The 18966-nt window shown below is 68.3% G+C and overlaps 2 protein-coding genes across 2 annotated transcripts; one reads left to right on the top strand and one right to left on the bottom strand.

The window, feature by feature from the left end:
• Positions 1 to 1018: 1018 nt before the first annotated feature.
• On the bottom strand, positions 1019 to 4549 carry MYCL (MYCL proto-oncogene, bHLH transcription factor). The gene is made up of 2 exons (XM_035561976.2): positions 4045 to 4549; positions 1019 to 2628 (listed from the first exon to the last, which is right to left on the bottom strand). Exons 1-2 carry the CDS (start codon positions 4547 to 4549, stop codon positions 2069 to 2071), a joined length of 1065 nt encoding a protein of 354 aa, XP_035417869.1. The 3' UTR covers positions 1019 to 2068.
• Positions 4550 to 9760: 5211 nt separating this feature from the next.
• Positions 9761 to 18442, top strand: MFSD2A (MFSD2 lysolipid transporter A, lysophospholipid). The gene is made up of 14 exons (XM_035561975.2): positions 9761 to 9868; positions 10007 to 10129; positions 10531 to 10655; positions 13809 to 13932; positions 14051 to 14129; positions 14624 to 14796; positions 14897 to 14987; positions 15575 to 15696; positions 15825 to 15908; positions 16647 to 16730; positions 16985 to 17097; positions 17265 to 17408; positions 17586 to 17762; positions 18023 to 18442. Exons 1-14 carry the CDS (start codon positions 9779 to 9781, stop codon positions 18078 to 18080), a joined length of 1587 nt encoding a protein of 528 aa, XP_035417868.1. The 5' UTR covers positions 9761 to 9778; the 3' UTR covers positions 18081 to 18442.
• Positions 18443 to 18966: the final 524 nt, after the last annotated feature.

The following is an 18966-nucleotide window of genomic DNA, read 5'->3' as shown; positions in this document are numbered from 1 at the left end:
TTCTGTTGCTGATGGTCTCAGCTCAGGCCATGGGACCTGCACATCACTTCCAAAAGGAAAATGTTTTAAACATCCTACGTGCCTTCAGCATGAAAAGGAAAAGGGCACCTTTCTGAAAACCTTACTGGGTGGGTCACCTTGAGCTGAAAAAAGGCACCAGTCTGCGAGCTTCAGCGTTCACACCCCAGAACCGAAGGGACTGGTACATCTGGGCTTTGTTTCCTGCTCACAGGCGAGGTGTCAGATTTAGGTCACCCTGCTCGGCGTTTCAGCTGCAGCTCCCACGAGCACCTTTCAGTACAACTCTAACGCGCTTTGACACGGCACGATGCAACACGCAGAGAGCGTGAAATACTGCAGGAAGCGAAGGGAGCAGGCATTCACGAGCTGCTGTGCAGAACCACTGCATTTTACGGCTTGCGTCCCCCGGGTGACCACAGCTCCCATAGCAGCTCTCCCGACGTCTCAGCAGTAACAGGACCCCAGGTCCCTCCTGCACTTAGAGCAAGACTTTTGCCGCCAGCATGACTAAAACCCCAAAGCACCGAGTTCAGGGAAGGGGGGAGCGCACACACGTATATATAATTTCATCCACTCGGCAGATCCGGGTGTACAAAGTTCTCCCAGGCCCCTGGAAGCGAGCGGGTCGCCTTCCCCTCCCTGCTCACCTATAGGGTTACGCAGCCCCAGCAGCGAGCACCAGACTGCCCCGAGCCCATTAGAGGGGTGTATGGTTACAGCAAGGCCCCCGAGCCCAGTGCAGGCTAAATCCACTTAAAAGGAGGTGAAAGAACCCGGCTGTTTTATCACCCCAGCCCCACCACCACAGCCACTCGCGTTCCAACGGCCAGGAGAAAGCCGGGACACATCTCAGCGGGGCTGCCAAGCCCTGGCGCAAACCCCTTCCTTGGTTTGTGTCCGTGAGCAGCGGGACACCCCACAGCACAGCACCCCCCCAGGCATCACAGCACGCACGGAAACCCGCAGTCACCTGCACGGAAAAAGCCAACCCAGGCTGTCTTTGTAACTTATTTATTCATGAAGTGTGAGGTAATGAAGAAAGTGCTAAATCCGACCACAGTGTTAACTCTAACGGTTCTCAGCAGGTCAGCGGGACCCGGCAGGGCCGTCCCTGCCAGCACCCCGGGGTGCCCCCCCCCCCACATTGGGCACAGCCCAAAGCACCACCAGGGATTTTAAGCGGCTGCTGGCCAGGGGGTGCTCACAAGGATGGGGGGATACGAGGAAAAACCCCTGTTATTGCAAGAGGGTGGGTTGGAGAGCTGCAAGGTGGGAACCAGCCTCTGCCAGGACTCGGCTCAAAGGTCCAGCAGGAATGAGCCCCTTCCCGATCTCCCTAAAGTGCAGCAGGACGGAGCCTTCCTCGACAGCAGGAGCCCCCCACCCCTCCACAAAAGTTTTTATATATATATAAAAAGCAAACTCTTTACCAATACTTCTCAAAAAGTGGTACAAAAATACAGTATAAAAACACAGCCTCCAGTATAAGACTCGCAGTTACAGCAGCAGGTTCTAGAACACAAAATCCAAGACAAGCTACTGCACGAAGTGGTAGGAAAGTGAGGTACGGTCCAGCCGAGCCACAGGGCTGCCACGAGCACGGGGATCATCGCTGGGACGCTGCTCAGCGCGGGTCACATCCCACGGGGATCCATCTGAACATGAGCTGGGACTCACTGAAGCGGATTGTGGTGCTTTGGGACGTTTAGGCAGGGTGGGCGCGCGGGGCAGCTCCCAGCAGGGCTGTCAGCAGCCAACAGCCAGGGGCTGCCAGCGAGGTGGAAGAGCGGAGCCCTTGAATCACAAAAGTCACTTGAGAAAGCTTCACCGGGAGACGTCTCCAAGCTCCCAGCAGGCAGCCGCAGGCAGGGGGTGCCCCCGGGGGGGCCCTACCTCCGCCAGCAGCGCCGCAGCCACCCCACGCGTGGCGGCCACCACGTGCTCCTGCCCCCAGGAGAGAGTTCGACAGCTAACCAAAAATCAAAAATGTGCAAATTGAGAGGGACGCGGGGTTGGTGCGAGGGCTGGGGTGGGGGGCGGGTTCGTGCTAGTGCCCCTTGAGGTGAGCAATCCGTCTGAGCAGCTGGCTCTGCTGCAGCCGCAGCTGCCGCTTCTCGGCCGCCATCCTCCTCTCGGCACTGATGAGCGACTGCAGGTACTCGGAGGACTTGCTCAGGATCACCACTTTGGGCGTCTTGGGGCAGCTGGCCAGCCCGGGCACCTGGTCCCGCAGGGCCAGGAAGCGCGAGCGCAGGTCATTGCGCCGCTTGCGCTCCAGGTAGTTGTGGTTTTTCCTCTTGGCCACGTCCTCGCTGTCGGAGCCGGGGCTGGTGCCGGCTTTCGGCAAGCCGGGCTCAGGCAGCGTGCTGGCAGGAGTCGACTCCGTGGTGCTGAGCAGCTCCTCCTCGTCCCGCCCGGGCGGCTCCGGCTGGGGACAGGCGTCCGGCGGCGAGCGGGCAGCGTAGTTGTGCTGCTGCTGGTGGATGGAGATGTGGAAGCGTTTCATGCAGGGGTCCAAGGGGTCAGCGCGCAGCGTGATGGTGACCGGCTGCCTCAGGCTGAGCGACTGCCTCTTCTCCACCGTCACCACATCGATCTCCTCACCTTCTGCTCAGAAGGGACAAGGCACACAGAAGTCCTTGTGAGTTGGGAGCCCCTCGGGGGCTCCCCACAGCCCCGGATGCCTGCCCCACTGCCGTCCCACCAAGGTTTGGTGATGCTCTGCAAAACCACCCCACGACCTCCAGCAGGGATTGCACGACTTAGGTGCTCTTGCAGTGCCACCACACCGGAGGATTTCCCTGCACATCCGTGTGCCCAGAGCCCTGAACCCAGGCTGGGGCCTCGCTTCTGCACCAGGAGCAACGCGTGCAAAGAAGCAACAGGCGAGAAGTGCCCGAGCCCACCTGCGGGAGGGGACAGCGGGATGCTGGGGGCTGGGCTCTAACCCCACGGAGCAGCCCAGTCTGAGGCTCTCCCGTCCCGTCGGGGCTGTAGACGGGGCTGTGGGGCAGAGCCGCCCTTTGTTCCCCCGGCTCCTGCAACCCCCCGGTGCCCTCCCAAGCCGTGAGCCCCCTCACAGCCGGGGCCAAGCCCCCCGGGAGGCCAAGGGAGGCCCTTGGGGGTGGGGGGGGCAGCGTCGAGAACCGATTCCCCCCCCCCCCCGCAAAACTGCCCCCGCGCGGCCCCGCCACGTGCGCGCCCCCGTGCCCCCGTCTCCCATTAATAAAAGTCGGGCCGCGGGGCCCCGCCCCCGGGCGGCTCCCATTGGCTGCCCGGCGGTGCCGGCCCCACCCCGCTGGCCGCCCATTGGCCCCCGCGCCCGCCCGTCGGCGGGCATTGTTCGCACGCTGTTGCTTTTTGTTCGGCGCCCACGTGGCGAGGCCGGGCCGGGACCCCCGGCCCCGGGACCCCCGCGGCCCCGGCCCCTGCCCCCGCCGGGCCGGGCTAAGCCTCTTAGTGCCGACCCGCTTACGGCCCGCGGGCCCCTAATGCCATTAGCGCCCGCCCCGCGCGGGGCGCCGCCGCCGGCAGATTTCTTAACGGGGTCACGGCACGGCGGGGCCGCGCTTCCCGGCGGCTAACGGGGGGGCGGAACAGGAGCGGTGCGCGGGGGGGGTGTAGGAAGGTCGGGGTTGGGGGCCCCGCACGGCCCCGGGGTGCCGCTGCGGTCGGGGATGTCCCGCCCGTCCCGGAGCCGCCCGCGGCTGCCTCGCCTTTTGGCCCGGGGGGAGGCTGCGGCGGCCCCCACCGGCAGCAGAGCCGGGGAAAACTTCCCCGGGCGAGACGGGAACTCGCCCCTCGCCAGCCCGCCCGGCTCCCGCGGGGACGGCGAGCGGGGGCCGGGGGGAGCCACCTGCGGGGGGCACGGAGCCGCCCGGCGGGAGCCCCCGGGCGGGGGAGCGGCCAAAGGGTCCCTCGTCGGCGGAGCCGGGCCCGGGGCTCGCCCGGAGCCCCCCGAGGGCGCCGCCCCGCGGGAGGCCACGCGTGGGTGCCGGGGGAGCGCCGCGCCCCGCTCCTTACCGGAGTCGCTCTGGCCCTCGGATCCCGAGGATGCCGGGACCTTGCTCTCAGCCAGCGGGCAGAGGAAGGCGGCGGCGGGATCCACGCACTCGCTCGCCGAGCTGCTGAAGCCCAAGTCCTGGGCGAAGGAGGGCTTGTGGGGGGCCGCCCTCTGCGGGCCCGGGGCCAGTTTCTCCGTCATGGCCTTCTCCAGGCGCTCCCGGGCCGAGAAGCCGCTCCACATGCAGTCCCGCAGGATGAAGGCGCTCAGGTTGCCGAAGATCGGTCCGGGGCCGAGCACGTACTCGGGCTCCTCGGCGACCGGGCCGTGCCGTGCCGGGCCACCCGGCCGCTCCTCCGCGCCCCCGCCCCCGCCTTTGTCGCCGGGGGCGCCCAGGGGCGAGCGGGGGGGCGTGGGGACGAGCTCGAACTTCTTCCAGATGTCCTCGCTGGGCGCCGTGGAGCGGTGGAAATCCTCCCCGGCGTCGTGGTCGTAGAAGTAGTGCGGGGACGAGTCCCGCTCCATCTCGGCATGGGGGGGCGGCGGCGGGGGCAGAGCCGGGGGCGGAACGGGGGCACCCCCGGGGCACCCCCAGCCCAGCTCAGGCCGGGGGCTGCCCCCCGCACCCAGCTCGCCCGGCGCTGCGGGTGGCGGCGCCGGCAGCGGGCACCGAGCCGGGACGGCGGGGCATTGTTCCCCCCCTCTCTTATAGCCTGTCTGCGGCCGGCGGCCCCGCCCCCCGCCCAATCGCCGCTCCTAGATTTGCATAAGGGGCGTGGCCCCGCCCGCCCCCCCGCGGCCGTGCCTCAGTTTCCCCGGGCGCGGAGCGCGGCGGAGCCCCCGGTGCGGCGGGGCCGGGCGCAGCTCGCTGGGGTGTCCGATTCTTGCCCTCGAGCAAATTTGCACGTTCCCGACCAAAGCGCGGCGCGGGGCGTGAGAATGGAGCGGCGCCGGCCTGAGGAGAGCGAGAGCATCACCGCGAGCCGCGGGGCTCCTGCGCCCCGTGAACCCCCCCCGGGGGTCTGAGCTGCACCGGGCAGCACCGGGCGGGCTGCGGGGCGCTGGGGGGGCCGGGGCTGTCCCGCTGCGTGCAGCACCCCTCCCAGCCCCGGAGGGGGGAGCTGCGGAGCTGGGATCCCTGCAGGGAACGCCGAGGTGGGGGCGGGCAGCCCTGCCACCAGACCGGAGCTGGGGACAAGTCGTGGGAGGCTTCGCCCGCTGTCGGACAGCCCCGGGTGCCCCTTCCTGCCCACCTCGTACCTGCGCAGGCTGAGCCGGGCGCTTCACCACCAGCTCCCACAGAGAGGAGGCCAAAATAAAGAGGGGGGGAGCCGGGAATGCCAAAAAACCGTCGCTGGGAGCCGCGGAGATCAGCTCTCCACTTGTACCTGAAGGACGTGGTGCGGGCACAGAGGCAGGGCTGGGCACCCTCTGCCTCCTGGGGATGTCCCCGCCGGCAGCAGGGGGGCACAGAGCTGCCCCCAGCAGGCTGGGAGCCAGGGGTGGCACGGGGCGCAGCAGAGCCTTCCCCACGTGCAGCTCCCCCGCTTTGTGCCTCTCCACCACCGAAGTCCTTCCAGAAAGGGCAATGAGCACCATGAAAAGACTGCAGCATCGTCACACGGGTGTCGCTGCACAGCCTGGGACGAGCAGCTCCCCCCAGCAGCATGCACTACCCCACTGCCCCGTGTCCCCGCAGCGTTCCAGCCCCGCTGGACCCAACCCCACAGCCCAGGCAGGGGGCGGCTGGCAGTGCCCTGCTCAGCACCTTCCCTTTGGGTGCTCTGCACCCAGGGCTGTCAGGGCTGCAGGATCGGTCCCGGCCAGCAGCGCTAGGAGCCGTGGGGCTGGGGACGTGTCCCTGGCTGCATCCCTGGCCCCACAGGGAGCCATCGCCCCTGTCCAGGACCAGCATGGACCAGTGAGGCCAGCCCAAGTGTGGCCCCGCGTTGTCCTGCACAGCCCAGCGCAGCCCAGAACAGACCGGCACAGCTCAGCGCTGCCCAGAATAGACCAGAACGGTCCAGCACAGGTCGGCATCAGCCAGTGCAGCCCAGCCCAGCCCCACATGGACCTCCCCATCCCTCCCCATCCCACCCCGTCCCTTCCCGTCCCGTCCTGCCCGGCCCCGCGGGGCTCAGCAGCCGCCAGCGGCGGGCGCCGGGCGCCACCTGCCGGGCTCGGGGCTCGGCTCCAGGGCCCAGCGCCCAGCTCCAGCTCCCCGTGCCCGCTGCCAGCTCCCAGCGCCCAGCTCCAGCTCCCCGTGCCCGCTGCCAGCTCCCAGAGCCCAGCTCCAGCTCCCCGTGCTCAGCTCCAGCTCCCAGAGCCCAGCTCCAGGGGGGCTCCCAGCAGGGGGGTGCTGAGCCTGGCAGGAGGGGGGCTGGCAGAGGGAGAGACCCCACACACTGTGCTATGGGGTCCCTGTGACGGACCCAGCACCCCACATGCCCTCCCACCCATGTAGAGCAGCCCTGAGCATCCCGATCCCACCCACAGGACCCGCACAGCCCCGGGGAGCCAGGGCCGGTGCTCTCAGCCAGGCTCCTCCTGCTCCCGTGCTCCCCCAGCCCCTCGCCCTCCCGAGGGAGCGCAGGTGAAGCCCCCTCTTTCTCCCAAACACATCTCCTTCAGCAGGCGCTGAGCTGCCAGGGGGCTGAGGAGCCTCCTCCTGCCCCTGCGCCACCAGGGTGAGCGGGGGACGGGGGCTCAGGGCTGGGGACACAGCCGGTGCTGCCCAGAGGCACCAGCAAGGCTCCTCCGTCCCACAGCTCACGGCCACGTCTCCTTCCCCCTCCTGTCTCCTTCCCCCTCCCCGGTGGCCTCGGGACCTCTCCAGGTTTTCCCAGGGTGCGGCAGGAGCTCGCCCCAGCTTCAAGGAGCTCCGGATGCTTTGATGGTGCGGAAGCACCGCTGGAGAGGGGCTGGAGGGGCCACGCAGCCCTTTGGGCCCGGCCTCACCAGGTGCTCTGCAAACACGAGAGCCTCTCGTGGCACCCGCCCTGTGCCAGCTGTGCAAACAGGGGCGGGCGGGCGGGCGGGCGCCCCGGGGCACCCAGCAGGGCCGGGAGCTGCCATGGGCTGTGCAGGCTTCTCGCCGCACTGCCCTGGTCGCAGGGGCTGGCACGGCTCCGCGGGAGCTGCTGTAGCCCAGCCAGCAGCTGGCACGGCTCCAGCGTGCTACACGAGGCAGTTCCCGGGTCTCCGGTGCCCTTTGGATCCCCGCTGACAGCAGGGCTGGACTTTGAAGCTCTGGACACAAGCGTTTCCCCACGGGGCACCCCAATGGGCACCCTGAGCTCCGGGCTCTGCCTCTGGCCAGCCCCGTCCTGAAGCAGCCTTTGAGGCACCCTGCCATCCCCATGGGGCTCCCAGGTCCTCAGGGACAGCGAGGCTGTGAGCCCCCCTGCCAACGTGCACCCCCAGCCCCCTCCTGTCCCCCCAGAGTTGCGACACGCTCCCCGGGTCCCGTGGGAGAGGTTTGGGCAGCGCAGGACGAGAGCTGCGTGCTGCCCTGCAACGCATCCCCTTTGTCCCCGTGGCCGTGGGGCCTGGCCGGACCCTTGCGAAACGCCTGCCCGAGGCCCGCGGGGTGCAGGAGCAGCACAAAACACAGCCCGTGAAACACGGCCTGGCTGCATGGGGCCAGCGCTCAGAGCCCCGGGGAGCTGAGGCTGGGGGCACGGCAACGCACCCTGAATCCTGCAGGCAGCAAAGTCCAGCGAGCAGGGAGGAAAACACGTCCTCAGCTGCGGCCCTGGTACCTCTTTGCCCCCACCCCCCAGACAGATTGTGCCTGCAGCACACCCTGCCCCACACCAAGAGGTGCCCGGAGCTCAGGGGGTGCCCTGCAGCTTGGCTGGGCTGTTCCCAAGCAGGGGAGCGGTGCCACCGCCAGCAGCAGCTTGTGCCCCCCGAGTGGCTCCAGGCTTGCTGCCATCTGTCCCCAGCCGCCCTCCCCATCCCCTGTCCCGTCCCATCCCTGTCTGGTTTCGGGTGCGCTCACACTTGCTCAGCCTGGCTCTGAGCTGTGCCAGACCTGTGACACACGCAGGCAGGGCGGCAGGCGCAGCGGCAGAGCCATCGCCTGGCAGAGCAGCCCCTGTCCCCATCCCCATCCCCATCCCCGGTCCCTGTCCCTGCTGCAGCCACATTCCTCGGGGCTGGCCCTCAGCAGCTCCTTTATTGTTGTGAGGATCCCCCGGAGCATCTGCCTGGAAGAAAGGTTCAACATCCCCCCTCCCAGATATTGTGCAGGAGAAAATCCTCCTAATCCCAGGAAATCCTGGTCTTTCTGCCCCTCCTGCTTCAGACGTGAGGCGGGGCTGCGCCTACCTGGCAATCTCTGGCACAAAAGGGCCGCTCATTGTTCTCCCAAAGCCTGCGCCTGCCCAGGAGGCAGCTCCGGCGCTTTGATCAAGGACAGGAATGCTGAAAGTGTCGGGAGCGCTCGGTCCCTCCAGGCACCCTGTGAGTGCCCTGTGCTCCCCCAAAAGGCGCTATGGTGAGGGAAACTGAGGCACGGAGCAGAGCCCTGCGGATCTAGGCTGTTCACCCACCCGCAGCAGATCCCTGCTGACACACGGCCGGGGAGCGGAGCACCCCGGGGTACCCAACCCTGGGCTTCGGGGCAGGGACACCCGCCTGGATGCCCCCAGCGGCCGCAGCGGTGCTGCCCAGGGGTGCAGGTGCGTGTCCAGGGCCCCCTGCCCCACGCAGCACCCAGCCGCCCGCAGCAGCAGCTCCGAGCCCGGCCCCAGGTGCGGATCAGGCGATGGTGTCGGGTGCTGCGCTGGGTGCCACGCTGGGTGTCACGCTGGGTGCTGCTCTGGGTGCCACGCTCGGTGTCATGCCAGGTGTCACGCTGGCTCCGCTGTGTGGCCCCATCCCATGGCGCGGCTCGGCGCGATCTTTGGACCCGGATGGCCTGAGCAGAGCAGGGCTGGCGGCTGCCATGGGGGTGGCACGGCACCGGTGCTTTGGTTTTGTTGGAAGGGGCCGTCAAAGGTCAAGTCCGAGCCCCTGCCCTCGGCCTTCCCCTACTTCGGGCAGCCCAAAGCCACGGCCCCACCGGCCTGCGGGTGCCGTGGTGCAGGAGCAGCCCCAGCCCCCCAGCAGCCGTGGGATGCCGCAGCACCCTGGGGCTCCTTCTGGTGCCTGCTGCTGGTACCTCTGCGTCGTCCATCACCAGGGCTGCTTTTGGAGCCTTCGGTGTCTGAAAGTGTTTTAAACAAACAAACCACAGACACCAAGTTCCTCACAGCCAGGTGATTCCAGGAACTGGGATTTTTAGAGGATTAACTTTGGGCTTCGTGGCAAAATCGGGGTCCAGGGTCACGCTCGCTGGTTTGGGAGAAGCGCACCGGGCGTTGAAGTGCACACGTCTGCACGGGGGCTTCGTTCTGGTGCTTCTGGAGCGCCCCGATAACACCATTTCCCCTCTTGTTTTTCCCCGGTTTCCTTACAAAACGCCGAATTTGGAGCAATTCGAGCTGGAAGGGGCTTCCGAGGGGCGCGTCGTGCAACCCCTGCAGGGGAAGGGGACAGACGGGGGGGACAGGGGCTGAGCGGGGGGGGCAGGAGGAGGGGGCCGGGGGCTGGAGGAGGCTGGAGGAGGCTGGAGGAGGAGAAGGAGGAGGAGGAGGGGGAGGAGGAGGAGGAGGAGGCAGGCCCGGGGGCGGGGGCGCTGCCGGGGCGGGGCGGTCCCGGTACAAGCCGGCCGGGCGGTGGCGCCGGGCCCCATTCATCGCGCTCGGCATGGCCGGGGGCGGCGGCGCGGAGCGGGCCGGGATCGCGGTGGCCGCCGCGGGGCTCCTGCCGCCCGCCCGCCGCCAGCCCCGCCGCAGGGTGAGCTCCTTCCCCCGGCCCCCTCCCGGGGCCGCCCCGCTCCGACCCGGGCCGGCGGCCCCGCGGCTCCCTTCCTTTCCCCTTCCCTTCCCTTCCCTTTCCCCTTCCCCTCCCCGCTGACGCCCCGCCGCCTTGCAGGAGGGCCGGGAGCGGCTGTCGGTGTGCAGCAAGCTGTGCTACGCCGTCGGCGGGGCCCCCTACCAGACCACGGGCTGCGCGCTCGGCTTCTTCCTGCAGATCTACCTCCTGGACGTGGCGCAGGTACGGGGGGGCGGCGGGGGGCCGGGGGCTGCGGGGGGCTGGGGGCGAGCGGCCCCGGTCTCGGCCCCGGTCCCGGCCCCGCCCGCGGCCGCCCCGTGCCTCAGTTTCCCCGGGCCGGGGCCGGGACGCGGCCCCCGGGGCGCTGCGGGACTGGCGGGGGGAGCCCCGGGAGCGCCCCCGGGAGCCTCGGTGCCGGCCGCCGGGACCCGCCGTGGGGCCGCGGGAGCGGGGAGGGCCCACGCCGGTGCCCCCGGCCCCGCTGGGGGAGGGACGGAGGCCCCGGGACCTGACCCCGCTCCCCAACGGCCACCGGGCCCCGCGGGGGGGCGGCCGGGGGGGTCTCGGAGCTCGGCGGGGGCAGCTGGGGGGCTCTGCCCTCACGCAGGAACTTGTCCCTGCAGCTGGACCCCTTCTACGCCTCCATCATCCTGTTCGTGGGGCGAGCCTGGGACGCCATCACAGACCCCTTGGTGGGTTTCTTCATCAGCAAAACCCCATGGACCCGCTTCGGCCGCCTCATGCCCTGGTAAGAGCCGCCGGCAGCGCCCGCTGCCCCTGCCCAACGCCACGAGGTCCGTGGGGCAGCCCGTGCCCGCAGCCCCCTCGCCCCGGTGGGGGGCCAAGTGCCCCACAAAGCCCGGGGTGCTGCCAGCAGCGGGGGGTTGCTGTGCGCTGTTATTCCCCCCGGCCCCGTATGAGCTGTGCTGGGCTTTCCTCTGCTCTGCTACGCCTGGAGCCGCTCCGGCCCCCAAGAGCTGCCCCGGCGCCGCGCTCGGGCACTGGGTTTGGTTCAGGTGGCAGCCACCAACCCCTGCCCGGTGGCAGGGACACGTTGCCAGCAGCGCAGGTGGCATCGTGGCCATGGGGAGGAGGGACAGGGGTGTGTGTGCCGACGTGGGGTGCTGGGGCGCCAGCTGATGGTCACGAGGACGTGGCTCCAGCAGGGACAGCAGCTGTCCAGCCCCGTGTCTGCACGTGGGTGCTCCCACCGCCACTGGGAGCGAGCAGGGGGCTAAGGGGGGGGTCAGAGCGGCTGGGGGTGTTCACAGAGTCCCAAAGGGATTGTGCACGGGACGAGGCAGGACGTCCCCGAACACCTGCCCTGTGCGGGGCAGCGAGCGTTGCGGTCCCCAGGAAAAGGGCTGCAGGGCGCTAATGCCCGAGTGCGGACCCGTCGGCCTGTCCCACGCCGAAATAACGCCCGCGGGATTGCTGAGATACAGTGCAGCGAAGGGGCTGGGCACGGGGGGTGCAATTAGAGCCCTTTCCCCCGCAGATTATACCCTCTGCTTCCAGGGCTCCCAGGAATAGCTCCGGGCAGCGGTGCCGGCTGTTGTTCAAGGCAGGCTGCACGCATGGCCCGAAATAGCTTCCCTCCAGCCGCACGGGCGGTGGGGTCTGGGGCCGGAGATTAGCGCGGGGCTGGGCGTGCTGGCAGGGCGTGCAGGATAGCCGCGCTCGCCGCGGCTCTGCGCTCCCTAATCTCAAGGAGGGGGTGGGGACGGAGCTGCCGCATTCCTCCGAACGGCTCTCGCCTCGTTAAAATTAGCCAGAGCCTTCCTTCAGCGGGCACCGGGGCCCCTCGGCAGTGCTGGGCGAGGAGCGTGCAGGTGGTGGTCGTGGCTCGGGGCGAGCAGCTGAGGCCGACCTGGATGGGGCTGAGCTGCCCCAGCCAGGCGGGGTTGGGGTCCCCCAGCCGCGTGGGGACGGGGCCGCCCCGGCTGCAGCCCTGCCTCAGTTTCCCTGTGTATGAACCCAGGAGCGTGGCACTGCGGGATGTGGCTGTGTGACGGCCTCGGAGGCTGCTGCCTGTCCCCGAACCCTCGGCGTGACCCGGTGCGGGTTTGCTGCCTGACGTCCTGCTGGCCTGCAAAGCGCCTGCCCGGTGAGGCTGAGCCCCAGCCGGGTGCTGGTGGCTCTGGCTCAAGGCACGGGGCTGCTCAAGATGGAGAGCGAGCTTAGATCGCCTCCCTGCCCTCCAGCTTTCTTTAGAAGCTCTTTTTCATCACGTTTCCTTCCGGCAGCTCGTCTGCTGGCTGTGCCCTCCCCTGCCCCACTCCCAGAGCCTTTTTCCGCTCCCTGACCCCCCCCCCGGGCTTCCTGGTGACCAAACTTTCCCCTGACGTGGAGGTGACCTCAGAGTTCCCGGTCGGCTCTGACCCCCCTGCTCCGGGCAGAGCCCGTTTACAAACGGTTAAGTGCCAGGAAGGGGCGTGCGAGCGGCACAAAGGAACACGCCATCGCGCCGCGGCCAATGAGCGGGCGAACGCACCGGGGCTGCCTCCTCCGAGCCGCTTAACCGCCGTGCCCGGCCAGGGGTAACTCGCAGTCACTCGCCCCCGCGCTGGCCGGGGCTCAGCCGGGGCTCAGCACCCTCGTCCCGGCGCTGGGGGCGCGCCAGGAGGTCCCGTGGGGGCTCGCACGCCCGTGCGCGCGCTGGCACCGTGGCAGGCGTGACGTGGTTCCCGCGTGCGGGGCCGCGGTGACTCACCGAGAGCTTCCCCAGCTCCACGTCTGCGCGGGAGAGGAGTGGCTGGGGCTGCTTCACCCCTGTCCTCCCCCCCCGGGGTGACGTGCGTGTGGAAAAATGTGCATGTGTTGGGTCCTGTTGGGTCCTGTGCGGCGCGTCTGCCTGCTCTCCATCCATGGAGATTTGGTTTCGCACCTCCCTCTGCAGCTTTAAATTTAAATTTTGCGTCCTGTACGTCAGCAGGGTGGAAAGATCTCCCTGTACCCTCGCTGCAGAGCAGCTGAGGGAGAGCCCTGACCTTGTGCAGCCCTGTCCCGCATCTGGTTCTGCTGGCTTAATTCTTGGACACAGCCTCCGTTCAGCAGTTTGTGGGGCACAGCGTGCTTGCAAATCCGCGAGCAAAACCAGCCTCCTAAACCGATCTGGACGCGGCCTCAAGCCTTGGCTTCAGTTCCTCAGTAGGAGGAATTCCTCCCACCCCAGCGCCGGGGGACCCGGCTGCTTTCCCCGAGCCTTTCCCATCTGGGCTGCAGCGGGACGAGGGCCGCGGGATGCTCCGGGCGGCTTCCCGCTGCCACCCCCCGCTGGCTGCCCCGCCAGGGCTGCCAGAAGCCCGGTGCTTGAGCAGTCCCCTCCGAGCCCCAGTTGCGCTTCGCGCCGCGCGTCCCCGAGCACGCAGGGCTGGAGGAAGGAGGGGAGGCAGCCTGCCTGCTGCCGGCCGGGCTCGCCCCGGCCCTGCCAGGGGACTGGGGGTGACGCGGGGATGAGGGCTCAGGGCTGGCAGCCGCGCGGTGCCTGGCTGCTCCCCAGCCCTGCCGGCAGCAGGGAGGCGATTCCGTCCCGCTGAGCGCGCGGCGGTGCTGCCTGCGGGGAGGGCCGGGGCCAGGCTGGAAGCCGGGGGCAGGAGCACGTTGATCCCTTCCACTGAGGCGGGGACGGCTGCCCTGGCAGAAGCAGCTCTTCCCTGGAAGTCTGAGTCAGCCCTTTCCCCTCCCAGCCCGTGAGACCCAAGATGCTGCCCGCAGCCAGGGCTGCGTCACCCCCGTGGCACCCACCTCCTACCGTGGGTTAGAGCAGGGGGGCCGCCTGGGGCAGCTCGGGGACCCCCAAAATCAGGTGCCCGAGCCCCACTGTCGGTGTGGCAGCAGAGGGAGCTGGGCCGGTGGGTTGGCCGCGAGCTCGTGAGGCTGACGCTGTGTCCTCCCCAAGGATCATCTTTTCCACGCCGTTTGCTGTCATCTCCTACTTCCTCATTTGGTTCGTGCCGGACATCTCCAGGGGCCAGGTGATGTGGTACCTCGTCTTCTACTGCCTCTTCCAGACCCTCGTGACGGTGAGTCGGGCTCTGCCTGCCGGAGCGGACGGGGCACGCAGCGGACACCCCCTGCCCCCCTGAGCCGCACGGTGCCCCCCGGTCCTGCCCTAAGCCAGTTCTCCCCGTGCCGCTGCAGTGCTTCCACGTGCCCTACTCGGCGCTGACCATGTTCATCAGCAGGGAGCAGAGCGAGCGGGACTCGGCCACCGCTTACCGTAAGCGTTTCCTTCCCTTCCTCGCCGTGTCCGGGGGCAGCTGCTGGGGGCTGTCCTCGTCCAGGAGCTGGCAGGGCTCACCTGATTGCAGCCCCCACCCTGAGGTCTCTGGGGGACCACCGTCATCCAGGGCTGGTCCCAGCCCTCCCCGCTCCCCTGTCCCAGCTCCCCCCGCAGTGGGGGGGTCCCGCTCGTAGCCGAGTGCCCGGAGCAGGGGACGGCAGCCCCGAGCCCCTGAGACTTTCCTGCTGCTCTGCCCCGTAGCAGAGGGGGAGCTGTGGCCAGGTCCCAGCACGCTTCACCTCCCTGCCTCAGTTTCCCAGCAGCTGCTCTCCCTCCCTGCACACGCGGGGCCTTTCCCTCGGGTTCGGATGGAGCTGCAGGAGCGCTGTGCTGGCTCGGCCCCGCTGGCACGGGGCAGCGAATGGGGGGGGGGGGGGGGGGCAACCGGGGGAGCTCAGAGCCCTGCGCTCAGTCCCGCTGCCTCCCCCCAGGCATGACGGTGGAAGTGCTGGGCACCGTGCTGGGCACCGCCATCCAGGGCCAGATCGTGGGCAAGGTGGTCACCCCCTGCATCCAGAGCCCCCTCTTCGTCAGTGAGAGCAACGCCTCGGCCTCCATGGGGGACGTGAACATGACGCACTACACTGGGTCGCTGACGGACATGGTGAGCCCAGGGGCCTCGCTGGGCCCTGCCGTGCTCCCGGGCAGCGCTGGCTGCCGGGACGAGCCCTCCCTCCTCCCTCACCGCTCCCCTTCTTGCGCAGAGGAACGCCTACATGGTCGCCGCGGGGGTCATCGGGGCGCTCTACATCCTCTGCGCCGTCATCCTGTCGGTGGGCGTGCGGGAGAAGAGAGGTGAGGCTGGAGGGGTGCGGAGGTGCACGGGGCTCCTGGAGGAGGGCTGCTGCACTAACCCGGCAAGAGAAGCAGAGCCTGGAGCCTCTGGAGCCTCTCATCCAGGGTCCCTCAGCCCCGGGGGGGGGGACAGGCAGCGCTGAGGTCTGGGCAGGAGACCTGGGGAAGGCTCTGCAGAGTGGCAGGCGCTGCGGGCAGGAGCTCAGAGCATCCCCGGCGTGTTCCAGCACGGCCCCGAGGACTTAGCTCTCTGTGCTGGCAGATAAACGTTATCTTGCACAGCTTCAGCTGGCCAAGGTCGCTGGTGCCAACTGGGGCATCCCCGAGTGAGGTGGTGTCCAAAGTCCGGAACGTTGTCCTGCCGTGCCTCTGCTCTGCGCCCGGCGCTGCTTGTCCTGGGCAAATCAGCCGGGCCACCCACATCCCCCTGGGGCCGAGGGAGCCTGCGTGAGGGCAGGGGGTCCTTTCCCACATTGCTGGGAACTCAGCCACGTGGGGTGCTCTGCAGCAGGCTTGGGGTGCTGCCCCCCGTGCACCCCAGGGTGCCGTGCCCGTGGGACTAACGGTGGGCTTGCTCCGCTCCCCAGAGTCCTCCGAGCTGCAGTCGGACGAGCCCGTCTCCTTCTTCCGGGGGCTGAAGCTGGTGATGAACCACGGTGCCTACATCAAGCTCATCACCGGCTTCCTCTTCACCTCGCTGGCCTTCATGGTGAGCGCCGCGGGGCTGCAGGGGCCAGGGGGAGCCCGGTGGGCCGGGGACTTGGGGGGGGAACGGCCGCTGGGCTCTGCTCGGGGCCGCGGGGGCCTCCCCCTGACCGCTGTGCGCCTCCTTTGCAGCTGCTGGAGGGCAACTTCGCCCTCTTCTGCACCTACACCCTGGGCTTCCGCAACGAGTTCCAGAACATTCTCCTGGCCATCATGGTGCGTACGGCCCCTCCGGAGTCCCCTGGCTGGGGCGATGTCGGGATGCGCGCTGTGGCATCCTGCATCTCCCCGGGGGCTGGCACGGGGGGGGAGGCTGGGGGCTGCGGGGACAGTGACCGAAGGTCCCCCGGGAGCAGGGGAGGGAGAAGGAGCCGCCGAGTGTCCTGTGAAGGCCGGGCTGGCTGGCAGGAACAGCAACGCCTTTGTTCCCACATAAAGGCGGCCAGAGATGGGGAGAACAGGAGCCGTGGGGGCCTTTTGTCCAAATTTGGCCACTTATCTCCCTTCCCCCTCTGAGAAAAGGAGCTCGGTGCTGGCTGCCAGGATGGGGCACAGCAGCTCCTCGGGAGCCCTTTCCACCCTCCCGGCCCTGTGGGGTGGGGAGGTGCGAGGTGCCAGAGCCCTGCAGGACCTGGCTCCTGGCCACGCCGTGCGCGCAGCGGTGGCCGGATCAGGCCCCTTCCCACGCCTGGGATCGGCCGAGCCCTCGCCCGTCCCTGCGGGCCAGTGCTGGCCTCGCGCCCGTGCCAATCCCCGGCTCTCCTTCCCCTGAGTGGGGCAGGCGAGGGATGGGGTGAGCACGGAGCAGGCGGCGAGGGATGGGGTGAGCACAGAGCAGATGGTGCGGCCATGTGCCAGCACCTGGAAACCCCAGGCGCTGGGCGAGGGTGGGCCCCCTGGGGCCACTGGGGGTAGCCAGGCCAGCGGGTGACCCCAGGGCCCCTCTTCCTGTAGCTCTCGGCCACCTTGACCATCCCCTTCTGGCAGTGGTTCCTCACCCGCTTCGGGAAGAAGACTGCTGTCTACGTGGGCATCTCGGTGAGTGGGCGCCCTCCAGCGCGGCTGCGGCCTCTCCCCGTGGGCGAGCAGCGCTGTGACCCTCCCGGGGGGGGGATCAGAGCTGGGCAGAGGCTGCGGCCACCCCGTACCAGTGCCTGTCCCTTGTCCTGTGCTGTCATGGATGGGGCTGAGGCTGGTGGAGGTGGCTGCGGGGCTCCGGCAGCACCGCTGCTCCCCGGCTGTGCCTGGGCCAGGTGCCGTGGAGGCCAACCTGGGTTCTGTCCCCCCTGCAGTCTGCCATCCCCTTCCTCATCGTGGTGGTTGTCCTGGACAGTAACCTCGTTGTCACCTACATCGTGGCCGTGGCGGCCGGGATCAGCGTGGCGGCCACCTTCCTCCTGCCCTGGTGAGCGCGGGTCCTGGTGCTGCCCTGTGCCAGGAGCGGGGCAGGGTGCTCCCCAGTCCTCGGGGGAATTTGGGGATGGTTTCAGCCCCAGCGGGGATATCTTGGAGGGAGATGCTCCCAGCAGGGACGGGAGGTGCGCTGTGCTCACCACCCCGCTCTCTGCACAGGTCCATGCTCCCAGATGTCATAGACGACTTCAAGCTGCAGCACCCTGACTCCCGCGGCCATGAAGCCATCTTCTTCTCCTTCTACGTCTTCTTCACCAAGTTCACCTCGGGGGTCTCCCTGGGCATCTCCACGCTCAGCCTAGAGTGAGTTCTTGTGCCGAGGGGCAGGGAGGCCGGTCTCATGCCCCCACCCAGGGGTCCCCGCTCCCCGAGGGGGTGTGTGTGTGTGTCGGGGGTGTTTAAATCCCACGGAGCTCCCTGCAGGGAGCAGGCTGCCTCCTGCAAGCCCTGCCTTCTGCCTGAAGGCCCCTTGGTGCACAGCTTCGCAGGGTACCAGACCCGGGGCTGCTCCCAGCCCAACGAGGTGAACTTCACCCTGAAGATGCTGGTGTCGGCTGTGCCCGTGGGCCTGATCCTGCTGGGCCTGCTCCTCTTCAAGCTGTACCCCATCGATGAGGAGAAGCGGAGGGAAAACAAGAAAGCCCTGCAGGACCTGAGGTGAGCGGCAGCTTTGGGACCCGGCCCGCACGGGGCGTGTGGGGGCAGGATCAGGCCCAGACCGGTCGGGAATTCTCCGAGTGCCGTGGGCGGCAGGGTGAGCAGGGCTGCCTCTTCCAATCCTGGCCTCCAAAGAGGTGGCGTGAAGGGCTCGGATCAGCGGGCTGCCCGCCCCGCTTGCTAAAGGACTGCACGGGACCATGACCGTGAGGCAGCGGCAGGCCATGCTTCATGCCCCCTTCCCTACGCTTTCTCCCCAGGGAGGAGAGCAACAGCAGCTCCGAGTCGGACAACACAGAGCTGGCCAGCATCGTGTGACGGGGCCGGGCCGCCGCTGGAGCCACGCGGGGCACCCGCACCCCCGCCAGCTCTGCGCCCGTCTGGGCCCGGACTCGCAGAGCGCCGGTAGTGTACATTACACAGTGACCCCGGGGGGCTCCCCTGCCGCCACGGGACGGAGCTGGTCCCGCGGGACGGTGCTGGTGCAGGGGGCACGGAGTGGGGCCCACGGCCGGGGCATGGTTGGTGTACATTACACTGTCGGTGTGACCGCGCCGAGGACGTGGGCTCACCTCTGCCGTCTGTACATATGACACTAATTTAGAAAACTGTTCTTTTGGTTTTTTTTTATGGAGCTTAATTAACTTAATGATGTAAATATTAAACTGTTTCCTATTTGTATATGTCTGTGCAGAAACTGAACTCGAGGGGCTGTTAATATTGATTTACATAAAAGGGGGGGAAGGCCGCAGTCCTGCTGCGGGGAATTGTTTGGCTGTTTTTCCAGGGATGTCAGCCCCACTTGGGTCCCCGTGCAGGGATGGGGCCGGCTGCCCCCAGCCCAAGGCCCGGGAACGCCACGATCAAGGGCGGTGGCTGTGCCCAGCAGCCCCTTACCCCCTGCGGCTCCTTGCGTGGTGCCTGGCTGCAGCAGCCCAACAAAGGCCCTATTATTTTCCCTCTTTCAAGAGGGAATGGGGGCAGAGGGAGGAATGACATGAAAGTGCTGGCTGCGGGGACTGGGAACCTGGGGCTGGAAGCAGCTGGGGAGCGGGGAGCAGGGCCTGCGGGTGACACCCAACACTTCCTCCCCGGGCACTGATCTTTGTGGGTATTTATACCTTGCTCTCACATTCCCCTCTCTCAAGCAGAAATCCCAGCCCTGCCCTCCCCTCAGCGGGGCTCTGTGCTCCTCCAGCAGCAG

The sequence above is a fragment of the Cygnus atratus genome, chromosome 23 (assembly GCF_013377495.2).
Source record: "Cygnus atratus isolate AKBS03 ecotype Queensland, Australia chromosome 23, CAtr_DNAZoo_HiC_assembly, whole genome shotgun sequence".
Taxonomy (NCBI): Eukaryota; Metazoa; Chordata; class Aves; order Anseriformes; family Anatidae; genus Cygnus; species Cygnus atratus.
The sequence above is the reverse complement of the archived record's forward strand: the minus strand, read 5'-3'. Positions and strand labels throughout refer to the sequence as shown.